Here is a 21,075-nt window from a genome sequence, read left to right as displayed (position 1 = left end):
CAAGGAACAGGAAATGAGGCGGAAAGCGCACATCCAACTACCTATCGGGTATTAATTATATATAACCCTGATGTATAAACTAAGGTATTATAGAATTAACCACCTAAGGTCCTTTAAGTTATACTGGTTTAATAAATGGATTAAACCCTTACTGGTAAGTTTCTAGTTTTGTATACCAAATGTTCTATTTGAAAAGTATGTTTTGTACTAGAAAACGGTGCATTGAATTAGTGTCCTATGACCTGACCCATACCTGGTACCCCTTATGATCACTTGGTGTATACGAAACATATATATAGCTAAGATCGAATAGATAGTAGGCTGGGTGAATCTGCTCTAAGCCCACAACCAAACAAGGAACAAGAAATGAAGCGGAAAGCACACATCCTACTACCTGTCGGATCCGATTAATATATATTCTTGATGTATAAACTAAGGAATCATAAAGTTAGCATTATAGGCCCCTTTCTACTGAATGTACTAGCTCGACTGTTCTGTTTGTCGTTTGAAAAGATGTAAGTTTTCCCTAGTTTATAACTATCTTAACTTGAAAATAGTTTGCATTAACTTTCAAGTGGAACTGTCACAATATGAAAGTAATGGGAAAATGTAAGTACACAGTTGTCTTTTAAACTGACATCCTGAAGTATTGATTACCTTAAAACAAGTTTGTTTTATTAAGGTCATAATGTGATGAGTAGTACCCATACTATATGCTCTCCCTGCAAGAGATTCTGGTTACCAAACGTGACTTCAACAAACAAATTGCTAAGCTGTGAAGTAGTCTCACATTAAAGTTATCCGATCATGTATACCCAATTTATTATCACCTTTTGTTTAGAACAATGTGTTAGTGATTATTGGTATAATTATCCTGGTTTGTTCTTCTGCTATAGCATCTTAGTATGTTCTTTCTGTTATAGTATCTTAGTATGTTCTTTCTGTTATGGTATCTTAGTATGTTCTTTCTGTTATCGTGTATTGTATCTACCTCCCTGTTTCTCTTTATAGTATGTTCTAGTATCTAGTTATGAACTGAACCCCTAAACTATACCTATTATAGTTTACTAGTATGTTTACTTGAACTGTTATTGAAAAAGACTCATATATCTACTAAGTTATAATTGTACTTTAAAAACGGAGTTTTATAAACTATAAAGTAACATAACTTAAAAAGAGTTTTTGAAATGTTTTGATCACTTATATAAGACATAAGCAATCCTTTGAAAGATGTTTATAACAAACATTTACACAATTATCATTGTGTTCAGCTTGTATTCCCCCCTTAAAAGCATTTAAAACAGTTTAAAAGATTGATTATAGGGGTATGAACTCACCTTATGTGGGTGATTCAAACGAATATGCGCGTAAGGATGAGAAGTTACACAAATGAAGTCCCGAGACACAAACGAGTCCTAAATGACATATATGGCATGTATTGGCATGAATATAGTGTTTATAAGCAACTAACATGCAAGTAAACACCCTTAGGGACTAGGAAACACCTGGAGTAAGTGTTAGAATCACATGTGATTCATCAAAGGGGAGTGTACGGCCACTATAGGGAGTGTGCGGCCAATGTGTTTACGGCCATGATGGTTTACGGTCTAGGGTGTTTACGGCCAAGGGGTTTACGGTCAAGGGAGTTTACGGCCGTAAACTCCTGGAGATCATCCTCGAATCGTTTGTTCCAGGTATTTAGGCTACTGATTCTACTAGGTAGTAGTAAGTGCATGAAAGGAATACTCACGATTTTGAAGCCTCAAAAGGGGTTGTCGGCCACCAAGAACAAGTGTGTGTTCTTGGTGTTATTGGTGAAAGTTGATGATCTTGAAGATCTAACCAAAAAGACAATTTTCATGGATGGAATCAAAGGGTGATTCATGAATAAGAAGGACAACAACAACTAGATGGAAGAATCACTTACATTTTTGAAGATCGGGAATGAAAATCCCGATGATACTTGAGAGAGAATTCAAGTGTTCTTGAGGTGAAAGTGTAAGAAATGAATAAAAGTGAAGGAATATGATACTTAGGGGCATGAGTTTACGGCTGGCAAGAGTTTACGGCCGTAAACTCCTGGAGATGGAGTTTTTGGCTTGAATGATGTATAGTGAAGTCAAATAGATACTTCCTAACACTTTATCCTTTAAGGTACTAGGCTTAAAACACCCAAACGGACCCTTAACAGGGCTAAAAGATAGCAGAAACAAGTCTGACACACGGTTGATTTGAATGGCTGGACTTTCAAGTTAAAAAATTTCGGGTTGTCACAGTTAGTTTTGGGTTGCCGGGACCCGCATTTGGACCAGTGGACTGAAGTTATGACCTATGTCGATTCCATTGTATGTTGGCCTAGTAGAGTAATGGACTTAATGGGTTAAGTCCTTAATGGGTTAAGTAAGAACACTTAACCCTAATCGTCATTTTATGTAAAAACCCTAATTTGGTTTGGGTCTTTTGATGGGCTTTGGTGATTGGGCTATTGATGGGCCATCCAAGAACAAGTATATGGACTAAAATATTGAATTAGGCTTTAGGATAAGGCCCATTGGAAAGGCTTGGGCCCAATTTGGAAAATTGGGCCATAGATGGGCCATATTTGGCCCTTGAATGATTATGAGATATTGGACCATCAGAATGCCAAGTGTTGGACCAAGAATAATCGGTTAGGACTTAAGGAAAGACCATGTGAGGAGTTTGGGCCCAATTTGGAAAATTGGGCCATATGTTGGGCTTTAGATCATTGTTTGACTTTTGGGCCTTCAGAGAATGAGTTGGTACTTGGTCTTGGACCAAGCTATGTTATGGGTAAATGGTCCTTTTACCCCAAGTGTGTATTTTAGAGTTATGCATTGGAAACCCAAATGGTTAATTGGGTTTTGTTTTGATGTTGACAGCTTGGGGATCTGTCAGCCAGCAGCCCGAGATTTATTCGCGGGACTTCAGCAGTGCGAGGTGAGTCCTCTTCCAGTAGGAACTGGTCTAAGGCACCAAGGTCGGCCCGTATATGTGATACGTTAGTAGCTGAGTGTAGGCGGGGCCCGTATCTCATTATTATCTGAGTATAGATATCAATCAGATTTTTGGATTGCTATACTTGTTGTCTATGTGATACTTGTATGTGTTGTTAGGAATGTGAGTGTGGGCGAGGCCCGTATCTCATAGAGTGTGGGCGGGTCCCGTATCTCATAGATAGTTGATATGGTACAAATTTATATGCTTAGTGATACTCATTGTCTGTGTGGTACTTGTATGTATTTTCATGACTAGCTGGGTGTGGGCGGGGCCCGTATCTCATAGTAGCTGAGCGTGGGCGGGGCCCGTATCTCATAAGTAGCTGAGTGTGGGCGGGGCCCGTATCTCATGATTGGTTGAGTGTGGGCAGGGCCCGTATCTCCTAGTCAGCGGAGTGTGGATGGGGTCCGTATCTCCTAGTCAGCGGAGTGTGGGCGGGGCCCGTATCTCCTAGTTAGAGGAGTGTGGGCGGGGCCCATATCTCCTTGAGTGTGGGTGGGGCCCGTATCTCTCAGTAACATAATTATGTGTATGGTATGTGGTAGTTTGGGGAGACTCACTAAGCTTCGTGCTTACGGTTTTTAGTTTTGGTTTCAGGTACTTCAGTTTTCAAAAGAGGAGTTCGTGATGATTGCAGTGCACACACCATCTGTTTAGCCTGGGATGTTTATACTCTGATATATTTGACAGTTATGATATTTTGAGATACACTGTTTATGATTTTTATATGATGTTTGATGACTATGGTTTTATTATTAAATTAAAAATGAAATTTTTAGATTGTATTTTTGGGATGTTTCAGTTACCTTCAACACAACTCATTGCTGCATCCCATAACAACTTCTTGAACTCCAATCCATATAAAGACTTCCTAAAATTTGCATAAATATGTCTAGCACATTGTCTGTGCTCGACATGTGGCAAAATATCCTTTATATATTCAAGCAAACCCTATAACAAACACATTATGTTAATATTATAACCATATTGAAACAAACTAAGATTTTAAGGGAACTTGCTTTATGTTGATCATAAATAACAACCAAACCTGCACCACTACCAAGCTCAAGATCATCATTTAGAAGCTCCAAAAACCAGGTCCAGTTATCCTTGTTTTCCACATCAACAACAACCCAAGTTATTGGGAACACCTGGTTATTGGCATATTTACCTATGGTTGTGAGCAATTCATATTTCACCTGACCCTTTAGGAAGCACCCATCTAACCCTAAACCCTTTCACACCCTATTTTCCAAAAAACACTTACAGTTTTGAAACAAATGTAAAACATCTGAAAATATTTTTTCTAAGTTTGATTGGTATTAACACCAACTTTACATGTAGAACCAGGGTTTGATCTTAGCAACACTTGGGTATAATCCCAAATTCTTGCATAGCGTTAAGTTAATTTACCCTCAGTCAGTTCTTTTGCCCATAGTTTTCCCTTCTAAATTGTCATATAGATACCAAACATCTATAATTTTGTTTGATGTCAGTGATCATGTCTTTAAGTTTTAGTTTGGGCTTATTTGTTATCTCAGTAACATAGTGTCTTCCAATCTATTATGGGGTAACAATAGACCCAAATTTAAACACTCTAAAACAAAGATGCTTACCATTCATTGCTTTAACCTGTAAGGTTCTTTCATTGTACATCCAAGCTGCATAAAGTCTGGATGGGCACTTATTACCTTCATTTTTCTTACCACATCTCGCAAAAATTCTTTTATTGTTACTATTTTCAAAGTATATATGGTAGCCTCAATTTACTGCATAGTTTGTCACACAGAATCTAAGTTGTGCGAGTGATTCAAACACGTCCCCTAACTTAGGTTCCATCTTATCCCACCTAATGTGTGGATAATGTATTATGTATTTGTTATTAACTACCCCTTCTGCCTCTTTATCGTTTTGTAATTCATTACCATGGTACACTTGAGCTTTCACTTCATCATTCATACTTGAATTTTTGATGCTCTCATCACTAAGTAGAATGCTGAGAAATATATCCTTACATTTTCGAAGCCTTGTTACAATCTCTTTCTCTGGTTCATGATCCATGTAAATCCCATGTAACTAAAAATTTATCTCATTTAACCCAACAATGGCTCGTAAATATCAGCAAGTTAGTTGTTGTAACCTTCGTCTGAAGAAGCCATTCTCCTGCAAAATCGCAACCATTATCAGGAAAAAAGCCATTAATGAAGGTGATTGCAACTATTATTGCTCGTAAATACCATGATCAAGGACCAAAATCTCTTACCTTCAAAAACCCTCTTATGCAATGTTTGTAAAATCGTTTTTTTAGTTGAACCAGAATGGTGACCGGTTCCCGGTTCAACTGGTTCGACCGGTTTTTTCCTATATTCCTATACATATAAATATCAACAAGTTTAAACATTAAAAATACACATAAATACACGTTGAAGATCAATCCAAATACATTAAAAACACATAGCCGTAAGTTTTACATCAATCCACGTACATAAAATAAAAAATAAAATAAAGTATAGTAAGGAAACAAAATATAGTTTTAGATGAATACAAATGCATTAAAAAACTTTATAATATTTACCATATGTGTTTTTATTCAAAGAAATCTAAATAGATGTGGAAAAAAAAATCAAAGTTTGTTTTGAAAGTGATTGATTTCCATGTGTTTTTATTTAATTTACCGGTTCAACCAGATTTTCATAAAAACCGGCCGGTTCATTCCGGTTCAGAAATAGACATAAAACCGGTATTAAGTTGAACTGCTCCATTTTCCGGTTCCCGGTCCAATCGGTTCGACCGACCGGTTCAAACCGTTTTTTAAAACATTGCTCTTATGCGAACAATGCTTCAAAACCCTAGCTTCAGACAAAGAAAAAGCTTGAAAACCTGATAGCTTCCTTCACCGGAGAGAGTTTACCCATTTAAGTTTTCTTCGTCTAAAAAGTAGCATGAGTGAGTGACAAGGTGTGCGTCTTTATGCTTAATGGAATGTCCTTCTAAATGTCCTTTAATATCAATGGGTTGTCTTGACAAGGGTTACCGATTGCCTAAGGGTGAAACTTAGGCCTGTTGAAAATACCCGATACCCGCTTACCCGACCCGACCCATTTTGAATTCGGGTAGATCGGGTCGGGTGCATCGGGTACCGGGTTTGAAAATTCGGGTAATCGGGTAACCCGATATTTAAATAGGTCGGGTATTGGGTAGGTTTAAAAAAATTCGGGTATACCCTAATACCCGATTTAAAAAAAAACTAATTAATACACTAGTTATAATAACTATGAAAGTTGTATCATTATTTTACATAATTATTGTTCCTTATAGTTTAAACCAATTGTTATATGGCTTCATTATTTTAACGGTATATAGTAAATACATTTAGAAATGGTTGAAAATGAAATGGAGTTTTGAACAAAATGTTACAACGAATATATACATGAATGAGATGTTAGATCATTCCCCTTCATTTTTTTGTGCACTACGGATCTATTTTTTTTTTCAACTATGCACATGTTTCTTAATTTTTTGTTAACTAGTCTACATTTCTTCTTTATGAATTGAAATATAGCTATATAATTGGTCCCTGCAATTTAGTTAAATGCTAATTTTTTTTTATTTATAACTTTCATGTAGTCACCTTTTGCATTAAATCATGTAACATGTTTGGTTAATCTAAATTTGATCAAACATTGATCATGTACTCTATAAACTATTTTTTTTTATTTATCAAAATTTGAAATGGAATGCAAAAATCACATAACATATTATAATGACTTGTATTGTTATCGTATATGTACTTGTTAATTGTATGAAATATTTTGCTACCAAATTTTTTATTAAAGCAACCGAAATGCAAAAAAAATTAAAAAAATCAATAAGTGACACTTCAGTAATTTTCGGGTATACCCGAAAATACCCGACCCGACCTAAAACCAGAAAACCCGAAACCCGAGAACCCGAATTACAATATAGGTCGGGTATCAGGTATTATTATTTTAAGGAAATACCCGAACTACCCAATTCGTTCTACCCGAAACCCGAAAATTTTACCCGATCAACACCCCTAGTGAAACTGGTTAAAAACATCAAATGAAACTAAACGGGCTATTTTAAGACATTAATGGAACAAAACTATATTTAAGCATAACCGTACATTTTGTGTAAAATTGGAGGCTTTTATTACAATAACCCTTTTATTGTACATTCTACAAATTACAAGTGATGATTTGAGCCTACAAAAGGGCCAAATGTATACTATGACGATAACACAGGGGCTGAACAGCAAAAATAGTAATATTTATTATTTTCTGTTATTTTACCCATAAATGGAGTCTAAAACCCTAGAAAACCCTGCTGCCGCTCACCATAAAGAGAGCGAGAGAGAAAAGCGACGCCAAAACCCTAAACTCAGTTTACAGCGGGTTAGAAAACCAGCACAACTGAGCTTTGAGCTTTTGGTCTTCCATGGCGTTGTATCTTCTATACGAGTCTGCCTCCGGTTACGGTCTGTTTTTGGCCCACGGTATTGATGAAATTGGACAGAACACAGAGGCTGTTCGTAACTCAGTAGTTGATCTAAATCGCTTCGGGAAGGTTGTCAAACTCGCCGCTTTTAATCCTTTTGAATCGGCTCTTGATGCTCTCAACCAGTGCAATGCCGTCTCGGAAGGTACATACCAAATATATACATGAATACACATACATGTCCTTGCTATTTGAAAATGGCTGCAGCAAGTTTTTAGGATATACTTTCGTAACTAAATTTCAGCGTTTGTTTGCAATTTGTGTTCAATTTGTTTTGTTTGTATGCTATTAGGTTTCTAGTTTTTCGTCTTCTGTTTGTTGCTGAGAGGGATGTGGAAAAATATTTCAGGATTAGGCACTTTCAGTTGGTGATTTTTTCTGTCATGACAAATAACACAAACAATAGCAAGGATATTGTCATACAGCGTCTTTTTCATTGAAATTTCTTGTGTTTTGCTTTGGGTAGGTCTGTCATAGAACTTGAACAATGATAAGTTGAGTTTGATAGGATAAGTTCATACAACTTCAGTACACATATAATTTGGAGATGTTCCCCTATTAAGCATGATAATAAGTCGAGTTTTGAGCTTAAGAACATCATCCTTCTTACTTTCGATGTAGGTGTTCTAACAAGTTTTATACACTTTTTTTGAATTTGTTCAGGCCAAATGACTGATGAGTTGAGGAACTTTCTCGAGCTTAGCCTTCCCAAGGTCAAAGAAGGTAAAAAGCCTAAGTTCAGCTTAGGAGTGGCTGATCCCAAAATTGGGTCACACATATATGAAGAAACCAAGATCCCCTGCCAGAGCAATGAGTTTGTTCTTGAGCTCATTCGAGGTGTTCGTTTACATTTCGATAGGTTCATTGAGAATCTCAAGGTGTTCATCTTTTGTAGTTTCTCCTCTTAATATATTTCATTCTGGAAATCCCTCTGACTACAAAATCTCATTTTTTTATATAAGCCTGGTGACTTGGAGAAAGCTCAACTTGGTTTGGGCCACAGTTACAGCAGAGCAAAAGTGAAGTTTAATGTCAACCGAGTTGACAATATGGTCATTCAAGCAATCTTCCTTCTTGATACTCTTGATAAGGATGTAAACTCATTCTCCATGAGAGTTAGGTTCGTTCACTTTCTCTCTCTCTCTCTCTCTCAAATCACAACCTTGATTTACATTTTACATTTAAATTTTCTTGTGTTCTTCTATTACAACTAAAATGTCTGATGTTTAATGCAGGGAATGGTACTCATGGCACTTCCCAGAGCTAGTAAAGATTGTCAATGATAACTATCTTTATGCTAAACTTGCAAAATACATTAATGACAAGTCAGAGTTGTCTGAAGATAAGTTAGATGGGCTAGTAGATATCCTTGGTGATGAAGATAAAGCAAAGGAAGTAATCGAAGCAGCTAAAGCTTCCATGGGTAGGGTTATATTTGTCTTTGCTACACTTTTATGTGGTTATAATTTTTAAAAACAGTATCTCATTCTATTTTCTTTTTTCAGGTCAAGATTTGTCACCAGTTGACCTGATTAATGTCCAGATGTTTGCACAACGTGTGATGGACCTTGCTGAATACAGAAAGAAGCTTTATGATTATCTTGTTGCTAAAATGAGTGACATAGCACCAAATTTGGCTGCATTAATTGGTGAAGTTGTTGGTGCTCGTTTGATATCTCATGCTGGAAGCCTCACAAATCTTGCAAAATGCCCTTCTTCTACGCTTCAAATCCTTGGTGCTGAAAAAGCCCTTTTCAGGTCTAATATCATTATCCACAACCACTAAAAATTTCAGCTAAAAACAATTAGATATTAATCTTGAATTCTTGATCTTGTTCTGATTTTAGGGCTTTGAAAACAAAGGGGAACACACCGAAATATGGTCTTATCTTTCATTCGTCTTTTATCGGACGTGCATCTGCTAAAAACAAAGGTCGAATGGCTCGTTATTTGGCTAACAAATGTTCAATTGCTTCTCGAATTGATTGTTTCTCAGGTTAGTTTGTATCTACAAGTTATCTTTTTGGTCAAAGTCAAAGTCAAAGATTAAGTTTTTAATGATCACAGAGGGAAGTGGTACTTCTTTTGGAGACAAGCTTCGTGAGCAAGTGGAAGAGCGTCTTGACTTTTATGACAAAGGTGTTGCACCTCGTAAGAACATTGAGGTTATGAAAGCTGCTATGGAGAATGCTGCAAATCAAGGTATATTGACTTATATTGATTTGTTTATTATAGTATAAAACTGAATATTATTGTTGTCTTTAGAAATGGAGGTTGAAAATGGATCTGAACCATCTTCAAAGAAGAGCAAGAAAAAAAAGTCAAAAGACAATGGTGAAGCAAAAACAGATGACAAAGAGAACACCACTGTTACAAATGGAGATGCTGCTGAAACCAAATCAGGGAAGAAGAAAAAGAAGAGAGCACTTGAAGAAGAGGAGACAGAAGCTACTGAGAATGGGAAAGAAAATGGAACAGAGAAAAAGAAGAAGAAGAAGAGCAAAGATGTTGTAATGGAGGATGTTTCTGCTGTAAGTGAAGGAAAGAAGAAAAAGAAGAAAAAGTCAGCAGCTGAGTGAAGAAGAAGATGATGATAAAAGTTCTGCAACTTGTATCTTGACATGCTATTTTGATATTATTATTATGTTTTTTTGATGCTATCGTGTTGTTGGTTGGTTGAAGTATTATTATGATGATTAGAAACGCAAGGTTGGAAGGTAGTTAGGTTAATTTTATGTCAAAGTTTTGGTGTAGATGGATGTATTACAGTTAATTTCATGTTTAATGTGGTCGTAATATGGATCATACCTCAACAGTCTTTCGTATCTTATCCCTTTAAAGATAACCAAATTGCATGAAAATGAAAATTTTGTCCTTGGATCCTATAACTTGAATTAACATCGGACTTTTTTCCTTTAAGCCATATCAACATCGAGTCTAAACCAAGTTTGATGTTAAATAAAGGTTAATTTCTACAGAAATTACTAAGTTTATATGGAAATTTGTTTTTTACATTGCATTATTTTTTGTCACAATTAAGACATGGTTTATCAATTTGTTTAAGAGTTGACCATTTACCCGGTCATCCGGTTGCCAACTTTGGCGTGACAATCTTTGATAATGCGACCACTGAAATTGGATTGTAGCTCCTAATAAACAAATAAAAATTGGATTAGTTGAGTTGTATATATGGATCTATATCATCTATATTTCAATCTGCACTTTATATCAAGGTTATCAAGATCGGGATCCTAGGTAGGATCGTTTTTGGGTTTCCAAGATCGGGACCGAGATCCTAAGATTCCAAATAATACATAATTTTAATTTATAATTTTATATCATGAAAAATATTTCAAATATTCAAATTTTCATTCAAAAGTTATAAAAACTTCAAAATATTAGTCATAAGTCACAACACAAAATGATAAACGGTCAATTGGTAAATGGTAAAAGACATAAAATGATAAACAAAATCATTTGCAAACAAAAAAAAATCAAGGTAAGATAGGATCGGATCGGTTCCCGATCCTACCTGCGATCCTACCCCATATACGATCATTTTACGATCCGACTCGTTTTTCACACCTATGATCGTAGGATCGTATGATCCTACGATCATGATCGCGATTTGACAACCATAATTTATATAAAATAGTTTAACAGGTTTGAAAACATAAGTTTTTCTAAATCAATCATTTTATTTTCCCAAACAAAAATATGATGTGTCTTTTACATCATATACATATGTAGGTGTTGTCATTTGAGTTGATATCATAAACATAATAAAATAAAGGATAATAAGTAATATATTTTTTGATTTGTAGATATTTGGTCACTAAGTTATTATTATTTTTATTTATTTATTATTATTATTATTATTTATATTTGACCATTTAACTTCTTTTTTTTTGTCCACATTCAATTCTTATAACCGGCTACTGCAAGTTAAGTCGGAAAAAATGACTTAACAAGGTAATATATTTTTCAGTTTGTACACATTTAGTCCTTAATGTTTTTGTACACATTTAATCATTATGATCAGTTTCTTTTGATTTTGCTCACGACATCCTACGTGAGACAATCATTAATGAAGTGTTCTGATACGTGACTCATCCTTCATTTATATTAGTAACCTAATTAACAAATCGGTAAAATAATGTTGGTGCTCTAGTTTTCTCCAAACAAAAGATGTCTTCGTCTTCGGTTTCATCTATATCCATAACAAACAATAATTTTTTTTTGTGGTTGTTTCCTCCTTACTCGAATTTGCATTTCTAAGACAAAAAGAATTAAGGAAGACGCTAAAAGAATTTGCACTCCCAAGACAAAAGAACACACTGGCAAAAAGTTTCATTTCTCCGTAGCAAACAACGAGATTCTTTGTGATTGCTTCTTTCCAACTTGAATTTACACGTCCAAGACAAATAACTCGTTGTCTGCTATGAAGATAGATGAAACCGAAGACGAAGACATATTCTGTTTGGAGAAAACTAAGACACCAACATTATTTCACCGATTTGTGAATTATGTTACTGATATAAGTGAAGAACGAGCCACATATGATAACACCTCATTAATGATTGTCTAATGTATGGTGTCGTGAGCCAAAATTTGAAGTAAACTGGTCATAAGGATTAAATGTGTACAAACTGAAAAATATGCTACTTATTAAAGTCATTTTTCCGGTTTAACCTGAAGTAACCGGTTATAAAGACTGAACGTGGACAAAAAAACAAGTTAAATGGTCAAATATAGAAAAAAAAACTCTCATTGACCAAATATATAAAAATAAAAAAATATATTACCTTTAAGTCATTATCTTTAAACTAAACTAAAAAGAAGTTATTAAAAGGTTATAGCTTAATAGTTAATAGTATCAGAAATTAATAGTAAAAAATATCCTTCAAGACAATAGTTGAAATGTTGAATATTCAAATATTATTCGAGTAAGGACTAAAGAATATATATAAAAACCGAAAAAATTGAGTGACGTTCTAATTCCTAACATTAATTTTACTATTAAAAAGAAAAAAAGAAATCAAACTTTAGGAGGGTAAAACTGGAATTTTCTCTTTGATACAACTTTTCAAATCTGCCATGCTTGAAATTGAAGCATATCAAGATTCGAGAAGTTCGAGGAAAGTAAACTGGGGAAGTAACGAACTACTGAAAGAACCCTAGCATCCAATTTGACGCTCGTTTAATCCTTTTCCTCACAATTCACCTACCAATTTCTCAAAAGATCAACCCAAAAAAATCCTACGTGACGGAATGGCAACTTCAGCGGCGGCGAATTTAGAGGATGTTGCGTCGGTAGATCTAATGACGGAGCTTCTTCGTCGCATGAAATGCTCAACCAAACCTGACAAACGCCTCATTCTCGTCGGTAACATTCTTGTTTCTCATTGCTCTTTTCCTCCTCTATAGCATCATTTCTGTTGCCCCCAAAATTCTATGCCAAATGCATATTCATTGTGCATTTCCTCAGATCCGATGTGATTTAATTTTAGGCGCTCTGTTATGTTAATGCTTTGCTTTCATCAAATTGCTATATTTTAAATGCTGCGATATTAAATCATCCTAAACGTTTTTGTTATCGATTTTGCTTAGAAACAGAGAGAATAAATAGAAACAGAAACATAATCTTCATCACAATTACACAGCCATTAGAGCAAAATGGAATCTAAGATAAGTCAGAAAGGGATGGACATGATTTTATTACTGCATGTCACTGATAAAATTAACTGTGATCATGTCATTGAAGGGTAAAGGACATTGATAAAGATTGATCTTCTTTTACTATTTCTTGATTGAGTTAGAATAATAAATGGTGGAAAGGAATGATCTTACTAACTACAAAGTATGTTATATTGTTACTTTTGTTTGTTGCAATGTAAATGATCTTTCAGTTGATGAATCTGGTTTGATGATCAATAATTGGTTTAGGAAACAGGAATTTGTCAATCCACTTCTAATCACATCAATTCTGATAACTAATTTTTAGTTAAGCCGTGTTTCCCCTAAATTGGATCTATCTGTTGATGAATCCTGTTTGCTTCAGGCCCACCTGGATCAGGAAAAGGTACTCAGTCACCAATTATCAAGGACGAGTACTGTTTATGCCACCTGGCTACTGGTGATATGCTAAGAGCTGCTGTTGCTGCAAAAACCCCTCTTGGTGTTAAAGCCAAGGAAGCCATGGAGAAGGTAATTTAAATTTTACACAACTGACCCCTCATCTTTCTACTTATCACTATTCCGGATCCATTCTTTCTCAGGGACAACTTGTTTCTGATGACTTAGTTGTGGGGATTATCAACGAAGCCTTAGAGAAGCCTTCATGTCAAAAAGGCTTCATTCTTGATGGATTCCCAAGAACCGTGGTCCAAGCAGAAAAGGTATTAGACTATTTTTCTTGATTTAACATCAACCATTTGAGTGCTTTTTTTTTTGTTAATTTCTATTTTGTATGTGCAGCTTGATGAAATGCTGAAAAGAAGAGGGGTGAAAGTTGACAAAGTGCTAAACTTTGCAATAGATGATGCAATCTTGGAGGAGAGGATTACTGGCCGTTGGATCCATCCTGCTAGTGGTCGGAGTTACCACACAAAATTCGCACCTCCTAAAGTTCCTGGGATAGATGATGTAAAAATTCTAAACATCTTTTTTATTTTACTTATAAATTGGTAAAAATAGTAAATTCACCCTGATTTTCTTGCTTATTATCAAAGGTGACTGGAGAAGCTTTGGTTCAACGTAAAGATGACACAGCAGCTGTTTTGAAGTCAAGGCTGGAGGCATTTCACAAACAGACTGAGCCAGTATGTTTCTTCTTCTTTTTTTTCCATTTATTTAAATTTTATGAGTTAATGGAATTTTATATGTAAATATGTATAAGTTATTTATTGACATATGCCAGGTTATTGATTACTATAGCAAGAAGCGTATTGTGGCAAATCTGCATGCAGAAAAACCACCAAAGGAGGTAACTGCTGAGGTCCAGAAGGTGCTCTCATGATTATCTTATTAGCTTGGTATTTACTTTGAACATTGTTTCTCTTTATTATTATTATTTTTTTTGGTTTTGATACTCTTATGGGAACTTGTATCTTGATATAAGCTAAGTTTTGAGTTGAGCTAAAGAACAATAAAATAGTCCGTCTACAATTTTTTCGTCTAAAGATCTACTAATTTCTCATTCTTTATATAAGAGTCAAAAGACACCAAATTCGTATTCTTTATCTAAACGTATAATCTATTAGATTGTTAGGAGAGAAACATATTGAAAAAGTCAAAGGTCCAATCATAATCTTGACTTCAATTTTTTTTATATTTTATAAAAGGAAAAATGACTTAAAAAGGTAATAAAGTTTTCAAAATGTTCAAAAAATATCATTGTTGTTTTTAAGTACAAAAATACAATTAAAGTATATTTTTTGTACTTCAGGTAAACGGAAAAATGACTTAAAAGGATAACAAAGTTTCCAAAATGTGCAAAAAATATCATTGTTTTTTTCGTACAAAAAATACCATTGAAGTATACCGTTTGTACACGGTATACCAACAAGGTACACATTTTAGTACAAAAAATACCATTGAAGTTTTCAAAATGTTCAAAAAAATTTCATTATTGTTTTTTCAGCGCATCTTTTGTTAACTAAGTTGTTTTCGGATTATGTAGAACACGGTCATCGGATATCATTCCTTGTCATACCAGTTCACACCAGTTGTGCACTCTCTTTCATTCCCTTACTCGATCAGTTTGTATCTAAATATAGTCATAGAAAAACACGTAACTAGGAATCCATCAATTAGAAAACAAGTTGTTCAAGCGCTCCAACACATATGCTTCTCTCTCTATTTTGACTACAAATCGTCATCAAATCAACTACATGACGCTTGGTGTTCTTGACCATTCATCTCTCACTGGTCCAGAGAATTAAACGTAACTCCTACTCCCTACATCCACATTTAGGAATTCTCACAACATAACGTCACACTCGTTTCTCTTTTGTGTCTCTCTTGTGCCGCAACACTAATGAACGGCTAACCTTGATGTATAATATGTGTATCTACATAATGCATATATGTTTTAGGTTTGAGGTATATAATGCGACTAGTAAGCAAGAACGTTTAACTAAGGTTATTATCCACTTACTTCTCATGTTACCATAAGAATGATCGAGTGAGGGAATGAAAGAGAGTGCACAACTGTTGTAAACTGATATGACATTGCATGATTTCCTGTGACTATGTTCTACATAATCAGGCAACAACGAAGTTAACAAAAAATGCGGTGAACATTTTGGAAACTTCATTACGCTTTTAAGTCATTTTTACGTTTACCTGAAGTAACCAGTTACCACGAGGTTTAATTTGAACACATGTGTATTTCGTTGGTATTCTGTGTACAAATAGTATACTTAAATGAGATTTTTTGTACTAAAAAGCAGCAATGGTATTTTTTGAACATTTTGGAAACTTCGTTACCTTTTTAAGTCATAACCCTAAAATTTAATAACCGGGTAACCTGATGGTTCCCTACAATAGCCGGTGCAATGGTATTTTGTGTACGAGGTTTCCAAAATTTTCAAAAAGTATCATTGTTGTTTTTTTAGTATAAAAATATCATTAAAGTATATTATTTGTACACAGAATACCAACGAAGTACATATGTGTTCAAATAAAACATTGTGGTAACCGGTTATTTTAGGTAATGAAATAGAGTGCACAATTGGTGTGAACTGGTACAACGGAGAATGATCTTCGATATCTGTGTTCTACATAATCCGAAAACAACGAAGTTAACAAAATGTGCTCTCAAAAAACAACAATGATACTTTTTGAACATTTTGGAAACTTCAATGGTATTTTTTGTACTAAAATGTATACTTCGTTGGTATTCTATGTACAAATGGTATACTTCAATGATATTTTTTTGTACTACAAAACAATGATATTTTTTGAACATTTTGGAAACTTTGTTACCCTTTTAATTCATTTTTTCGTTTACCTACCATAAGGTTTTATCTGAATACATGTGTAGTTTGTTGGTATTCTTGTGTACAAAAAGTATACTTTAATGGTATTTTTGGTACTAAAAAAATAATAATTATATTTTTTCAACATTTTGAAAACTTTATTACATTTTTAAGTCATTTTCCCAAACCTAATATACTTTAAAACACCATTAAACTCCATCAAACTTCTCAAAAAAGAAATGATCGATTTTAGTTTGGCTTTGAAAAACAAATAAAACCCAAATTTGTAATGAACACATGTAAAAAAATGAAACACAACTTTGCTTTTGAAACACCATTAAACAACATTAAACTCCATAATTTAACACCATTTCGCATCTACTGGTTTGGGAAATCGAATCCTACAGTTGCATTGAGAAATCAAAAAGCTTGCCTTTGTTCCAGAATCTTGAGAAACAATGGTGTGGGGTTCATCGTGATTCGAAGATGGAGACGCGAAAGTCAGTGGATGAACTGACCATTGTCGAAAGGGAAGAAGGGAAATGAACGGTGAGGTTGTGGGAGATGAAGGAAATATAAACATCATTGTCACGATTTTCGTTGCCTTGTAGTCCTGAGGTACCCGAATTCTGCCATTAATGTCGAATTCCCTAAAATGTGAGCCCCTCACCATTTATGTTTCATATCATCGCCTACTTCCAGCTTAGGGTCATGGATTACATCTTCGTTAAGGCCCGATTCTAGGAAGGTAGTGGTGAAGAGACATATTGGCACATTGCCCCCTTAAACGGATCCTTCTCCATTTTTATTTTTAAAATTTAAAATTTTTATTTTTATCAAATGTGAAGTTTTCTTCCAAAATTGTCTCCGGTGTTTGAACAAGGAGGAAGAAGGGGATTTGGGGTTTATGTTTTATTCTTTGACATATTGGCACATTGCCCCCTTAAACTTTTAAGTTTCTAACTTGTTTTCGTAACTAACTCCCCAAAAGTCCAACAAGTCTTAATTCCTCTGTAACAAACCTAGAAGATGAATTTCTTAACATTTTGGGCTCAAACCTAGTTATGTAAAGGTCAAACTTAAGTTTCAAATTTTACAAATTTAGTCCTTCAAACTTTTAAATTTCCAATTTAACCCAAAGTAATCTTCTAATTAATTTTGAACTTCATAATCTATCAAATTTGTTAACTTTGTTTTATTTATTTACTTTATTTATTTATTATTTCAAAATATTTCCGCTTAAAAGGCTAAAACTTGCCTTAAAATACGGACGTAACAATTATCCTCCCTTAAAATGATTCTGTCATGGAATCTTAAAGATAACACCTTTTAAAATTTAAACTAACTTGATTTCAATTACATATTTAAATTTAGATTACTTCTTATATAATCGGTGTTTAATTGTATCAATCTAATTTGTAAACTCAGATTTTGAGTCCCACTTGATATCAATTAATTCACATAATATTTACTTATCTTCAAAACATTTATAACAAGGTTCTTATTTTTCTATACATGGATAAATTATTTTTATAGATAAATTTATAAATAATTCATTTACTACTACATCATATAAATGAATGTTAAAGTTTAAATAGTGTTGTGAATATACTTTCTTCACTTTACTTTGGATTAGTAATCATAATTATCTGCATCAATTGCTAGGTTCAATTGTGAATATTAGAACTTTGGCCACACGAATGGTGTTCATTCGGACAAAAATATTGATAAAAATGGTGGTAACCATAATACAGATGGATTCGGCAAGCGTATGTGAATGTGGAGATAGGTCCTAATATAGAAGAAGAGAAGCATGTCAACGTTGGGAATAATGAAATCTTGGATATATCGGCTCATGCATGTGTTCTCTTGGGAAGGATAATAGATGTTCATGCTATTGGTTATATTTATAAGTTATGTAGGAATTAAGCTTCACCAATTTGAAAAACAAATACGTTGGATGTGATTGGATATAGGTGAAATTTAACATGATCGTTGCATGCAATAGATTAAGCAATATAGTTGTGTTAATGTGATATCCTATAAAGAAAATTAGATCCTTCCAGATCCTTCCTGCCTTGTTCTCCAAGACTTATCTATTTTTCTTATAGATAACTCCTTTTATTTTAATCTAGGATTCTAGTTTCCTTATTACTTTCTAGTTTCTCCTGTATATAAACTCTCGATTGCCTTTTAAATGAATTAAGTTTTTCCAATACCAAATTTTTTATGGTATCAAAGTAGGTCTAGATCAGATCTGTTTCTAACAAAGGCACTATGGCTGGAGATGATGGAGGATCCAATGCTTTGAAGACCGATGGAACTACCAACACCATCGATACAAACTCCCCTTATTATATCCATATTTCAGATTACCTCAGACAGATGCATGTCAATGATGTGCTCACCGACAACAACTACAACGATTGGTCACAAGAGATGTTAAACTTCTTGTTCGCCAAAAACAAAGTAGGTTTCATCAATGGAACCATTAAAAAACCCGAAGAAACTTCACCAAACTACATGACATGGATGAGGTGCGATGCTATGCTGAAGAATTGGCTCACCACAACAATGGAGAAAGGGATCAGAAGCAACATTAAATACATAAATACTGGTTTTGAAATAGGTTCAGACCTCCAAGAAAGATTTGGAAAAGAAAGTGCACCAAGGTCATATGAACTCAAACAGTCTCTAACCATCACAAACCAAAAAGGCACTTCCATATCAACGTACTACACGAAATTACGAAGTATATGGGATGAAATACTGAGTTAAACGAGGCCAAAGAAAAGGAAAGATTATACAAATTTTTAATTGGACTAAATACTGAGTTCACCACAATAGGAACTTAGATCCTTTCCATGAAGCCAACACCAACATTGCTTACCATCTTGTTTCCGAGGATGAACAACAAAGGGCCATATCGTCGATGAAAAAGCCTTCCATGGAAAACAACACCTTCTAAGATTTCACTCCAAACCGGCGAGACAATACCTCAAATCAGCCAAGAAATAAAACTGTGCAAAAGGACACAAAGTAGAACACCGATGAAGTCAAACACTGTGATTTCTGCAGAAAAGATGGGCATAGTTGGGATGGTTGCTTCAAAAGAATCGGCTATCCGAAATGGTGGCCCGGTAAAGGAAAGCGTGAAACAGTTAAGCCTAAAGCTGCTTGCATTGATGCATATTCAAGTCCTATTGCCAGCCAAACCACTGAACAATATCAAAGGTTCATTAAACACTTTACAAAGGAAGAAGGTAACTGTAACATCCATTTTGTGAGGTATTATTTTTTTGGAATTTTTGGTTAAGTGTTGATATTTTTTAAAGACGAAAGGGGCTTTGTACGCTGGGCGTACGCCGTGAATCAGCAAACCTTAATTTTTAGGGTTTAACCCCTATATAATCCCCATTTAAGGCTTGAGGCTGCCCCCTCATCAGCTTCCTTCCCTCATCAACCCTCCCACAAAACCCTAGCTTCCATTTGAGTGTTTTGAGCTTAGAAGTGACATTTGTTGGTGTTTTTGGTGATCTTTAAGAAGGAAGGATCTCTTGGAAGTTGCTCTTGTGGTGTTAAAGCTTGTGGATCCAGAACTTAGCTACCTTGGTCATTATTCAGAAGGTATCAGGTCCTTCCCTTGATGATTCATCTCTTAGTTCTAGATAGTTAAGGTTTTTTTGTTTATTTTGGTCCCTTAAGGCGGTTCTTGAGAGTATAAGCTACTCCAGAAGGTTATGATGACAGATCTTAGTGTTTCTGATGTCCCTTGTGCATAAAAATGGTGTCTTCATGGTTTAAGCTCAACTATGCAAGGGTTGAGGGTTGTTTCATGAAGTTAGTATGTTAAGATCAAAGATTTGACCTTTTAAGCCATGCAAAAGCTTAAAGTCTTTGACTTTATGGTTTAGGACCTTGTTTTGATGTTGACTTGAGGTTTGGACGTTATAAGCTTAACGAGTTAAGTCATTTGGGTGGGTTTAGCTGTCTGACCAGTACGCCGAGCGTACTCCTAAGTACGATGCGCGTATTGGGCCAACACCCTGATTCTTGATCAGCCACGTACGTTGGGCGTATGAGCCAGGTACGTCGTGCGTACGTCCCTCTGTGGGCTTTTGGATTTTTTGGGCTCAGGTTTAGTTGGGATTTTGCGTTGTTGAGTTTGGTTCGTAGACCTTTTTGTGGTATTGGGTCATTTGTGGGCCCTAGGCCATTTTGGAGCTCTTGGGCATGTGTTGGGCCTTAGGGTCCTTTAGTTTGGGTTTGGACCATTGTTAGGTCTTATGATTATAAGCTTGACCTTAGATAGTAACTAAGGTTGGTATTGATTATGTTCAACGTGAGGAACCATTGGGCAGCGGATTCGGGAGTGAAATTTGCTATCTTTTGATCGATGTGATTTTCCTCCATTGTACTCGTGGGTCGAAGGCACCAATACCGACCCACTAGATTATGTTAGTAGAATGATAGTTGTCTTCGTGACAATTCCATGCTATATCTGTTTATGCATGTTGTCTTCGTGAATTTCGTGATACGTTTGTATACTTAGCTGTAG

At 35.0% G+C, this 21,075-nt stretch overlaps 3 protein-coding genes across 3 annotated transcripts; all 3 read left to right on the top strand.

Annotated features, from left to right (window-relative positions):
* Nucleotides 1-7,352: 7,352 nt before the first annotated feature.
* LOC145107693 (nucleolar protein 56-like) lies at nucleotides 7,353-10,349 on the top strand. Its single transcript, XM_079044631.1, has 8 exons — nucleotides 7,353-7,681; nucleotides 8,200-8,414; nucleotides 8,499-8,656; nucleotides 8,772-8,959; nucleotides 9,042-9,294; nucleotides 9,384-9,532; nucleotides 9,604-9,738; nucleotides 9,802-10,349. The coding sequence occupies exons 1-8, from the start codon at nucleotides 7,477-7,479 to the stop codon at nucleotides 10,113-10,115; spliced, it is 1,617 nt and encodes a 538-aa protein (XP_078900757.1). The 5' UTR covers nucleotides 7,353-7,476; the 3' UTR covers nucleotides 10,116-10,349.
* Nucleotides 10,350-12,634: 2,285 nt separating this feature from the next.
* Nucleotides 12,635-14,717, top strand: LOC145107691 (adenylate kinase 4). Its single transcript, XM_079044630.1, has 6 exons — nucleotides 12,635-12,922; nucleotides 13,598-13,743; nucleotides 13,815-13,934; nucleotides 14,014-14,181; nucleotides 14,268-14,357; nucleotides 14,456-14,717. Exons 1-6 carry the CDS (start codon nucleotides 12,808-12,810, stop codon nucleotides 14,552-14,554), a joined length of 738 nt encoding a protein of 245 aa, XP_078900756.1. The 5' UTR covers nucleotides 12,635-12,807; the 3' UTR covers nucleotides 14,555-14,717.
* Nucleotides 14,718-18,794: 4,077 nt separating this feature from the next.
* LOC145105335 (uncharacterized) lies at nucleotides 18,795-19,295 on the top strand. Its single transcript, XM_079042455.1, has one exon. It carries the CDS (start codon nucleotides 18,795-18,797, stop codon nucleotides 19,293-19,295), a length of 501 nt encoding a protein of 166 aa, XP_078898581.1.
* Nucleotides 19,296-21,075: the final 1,780 nt, after the last annotated feature.

The sequence above is a fragment of the Lactuca virosa genome, chromosome 4 (genome assembly GCF_052849685.1).
Source record: "Lactuca virosa cultivar CGN04683 chromosome 4, Lactuca_virosa_CGN04683_v6, whole genome shotgun sequence".
In the NCBI taxonomy this organism is placed as follows: Eukaryota; Viridiplantae; Streptophyta; class Magnoliopsida; order Asterales; family Asteraceae; genus Lactuca; species Lactuca virosa.
The sequence above is the reverse complement of the archived record's forward strand: the minus strand, read 5'-3'. Positions and strand labels throughout refer to the sequence as shown.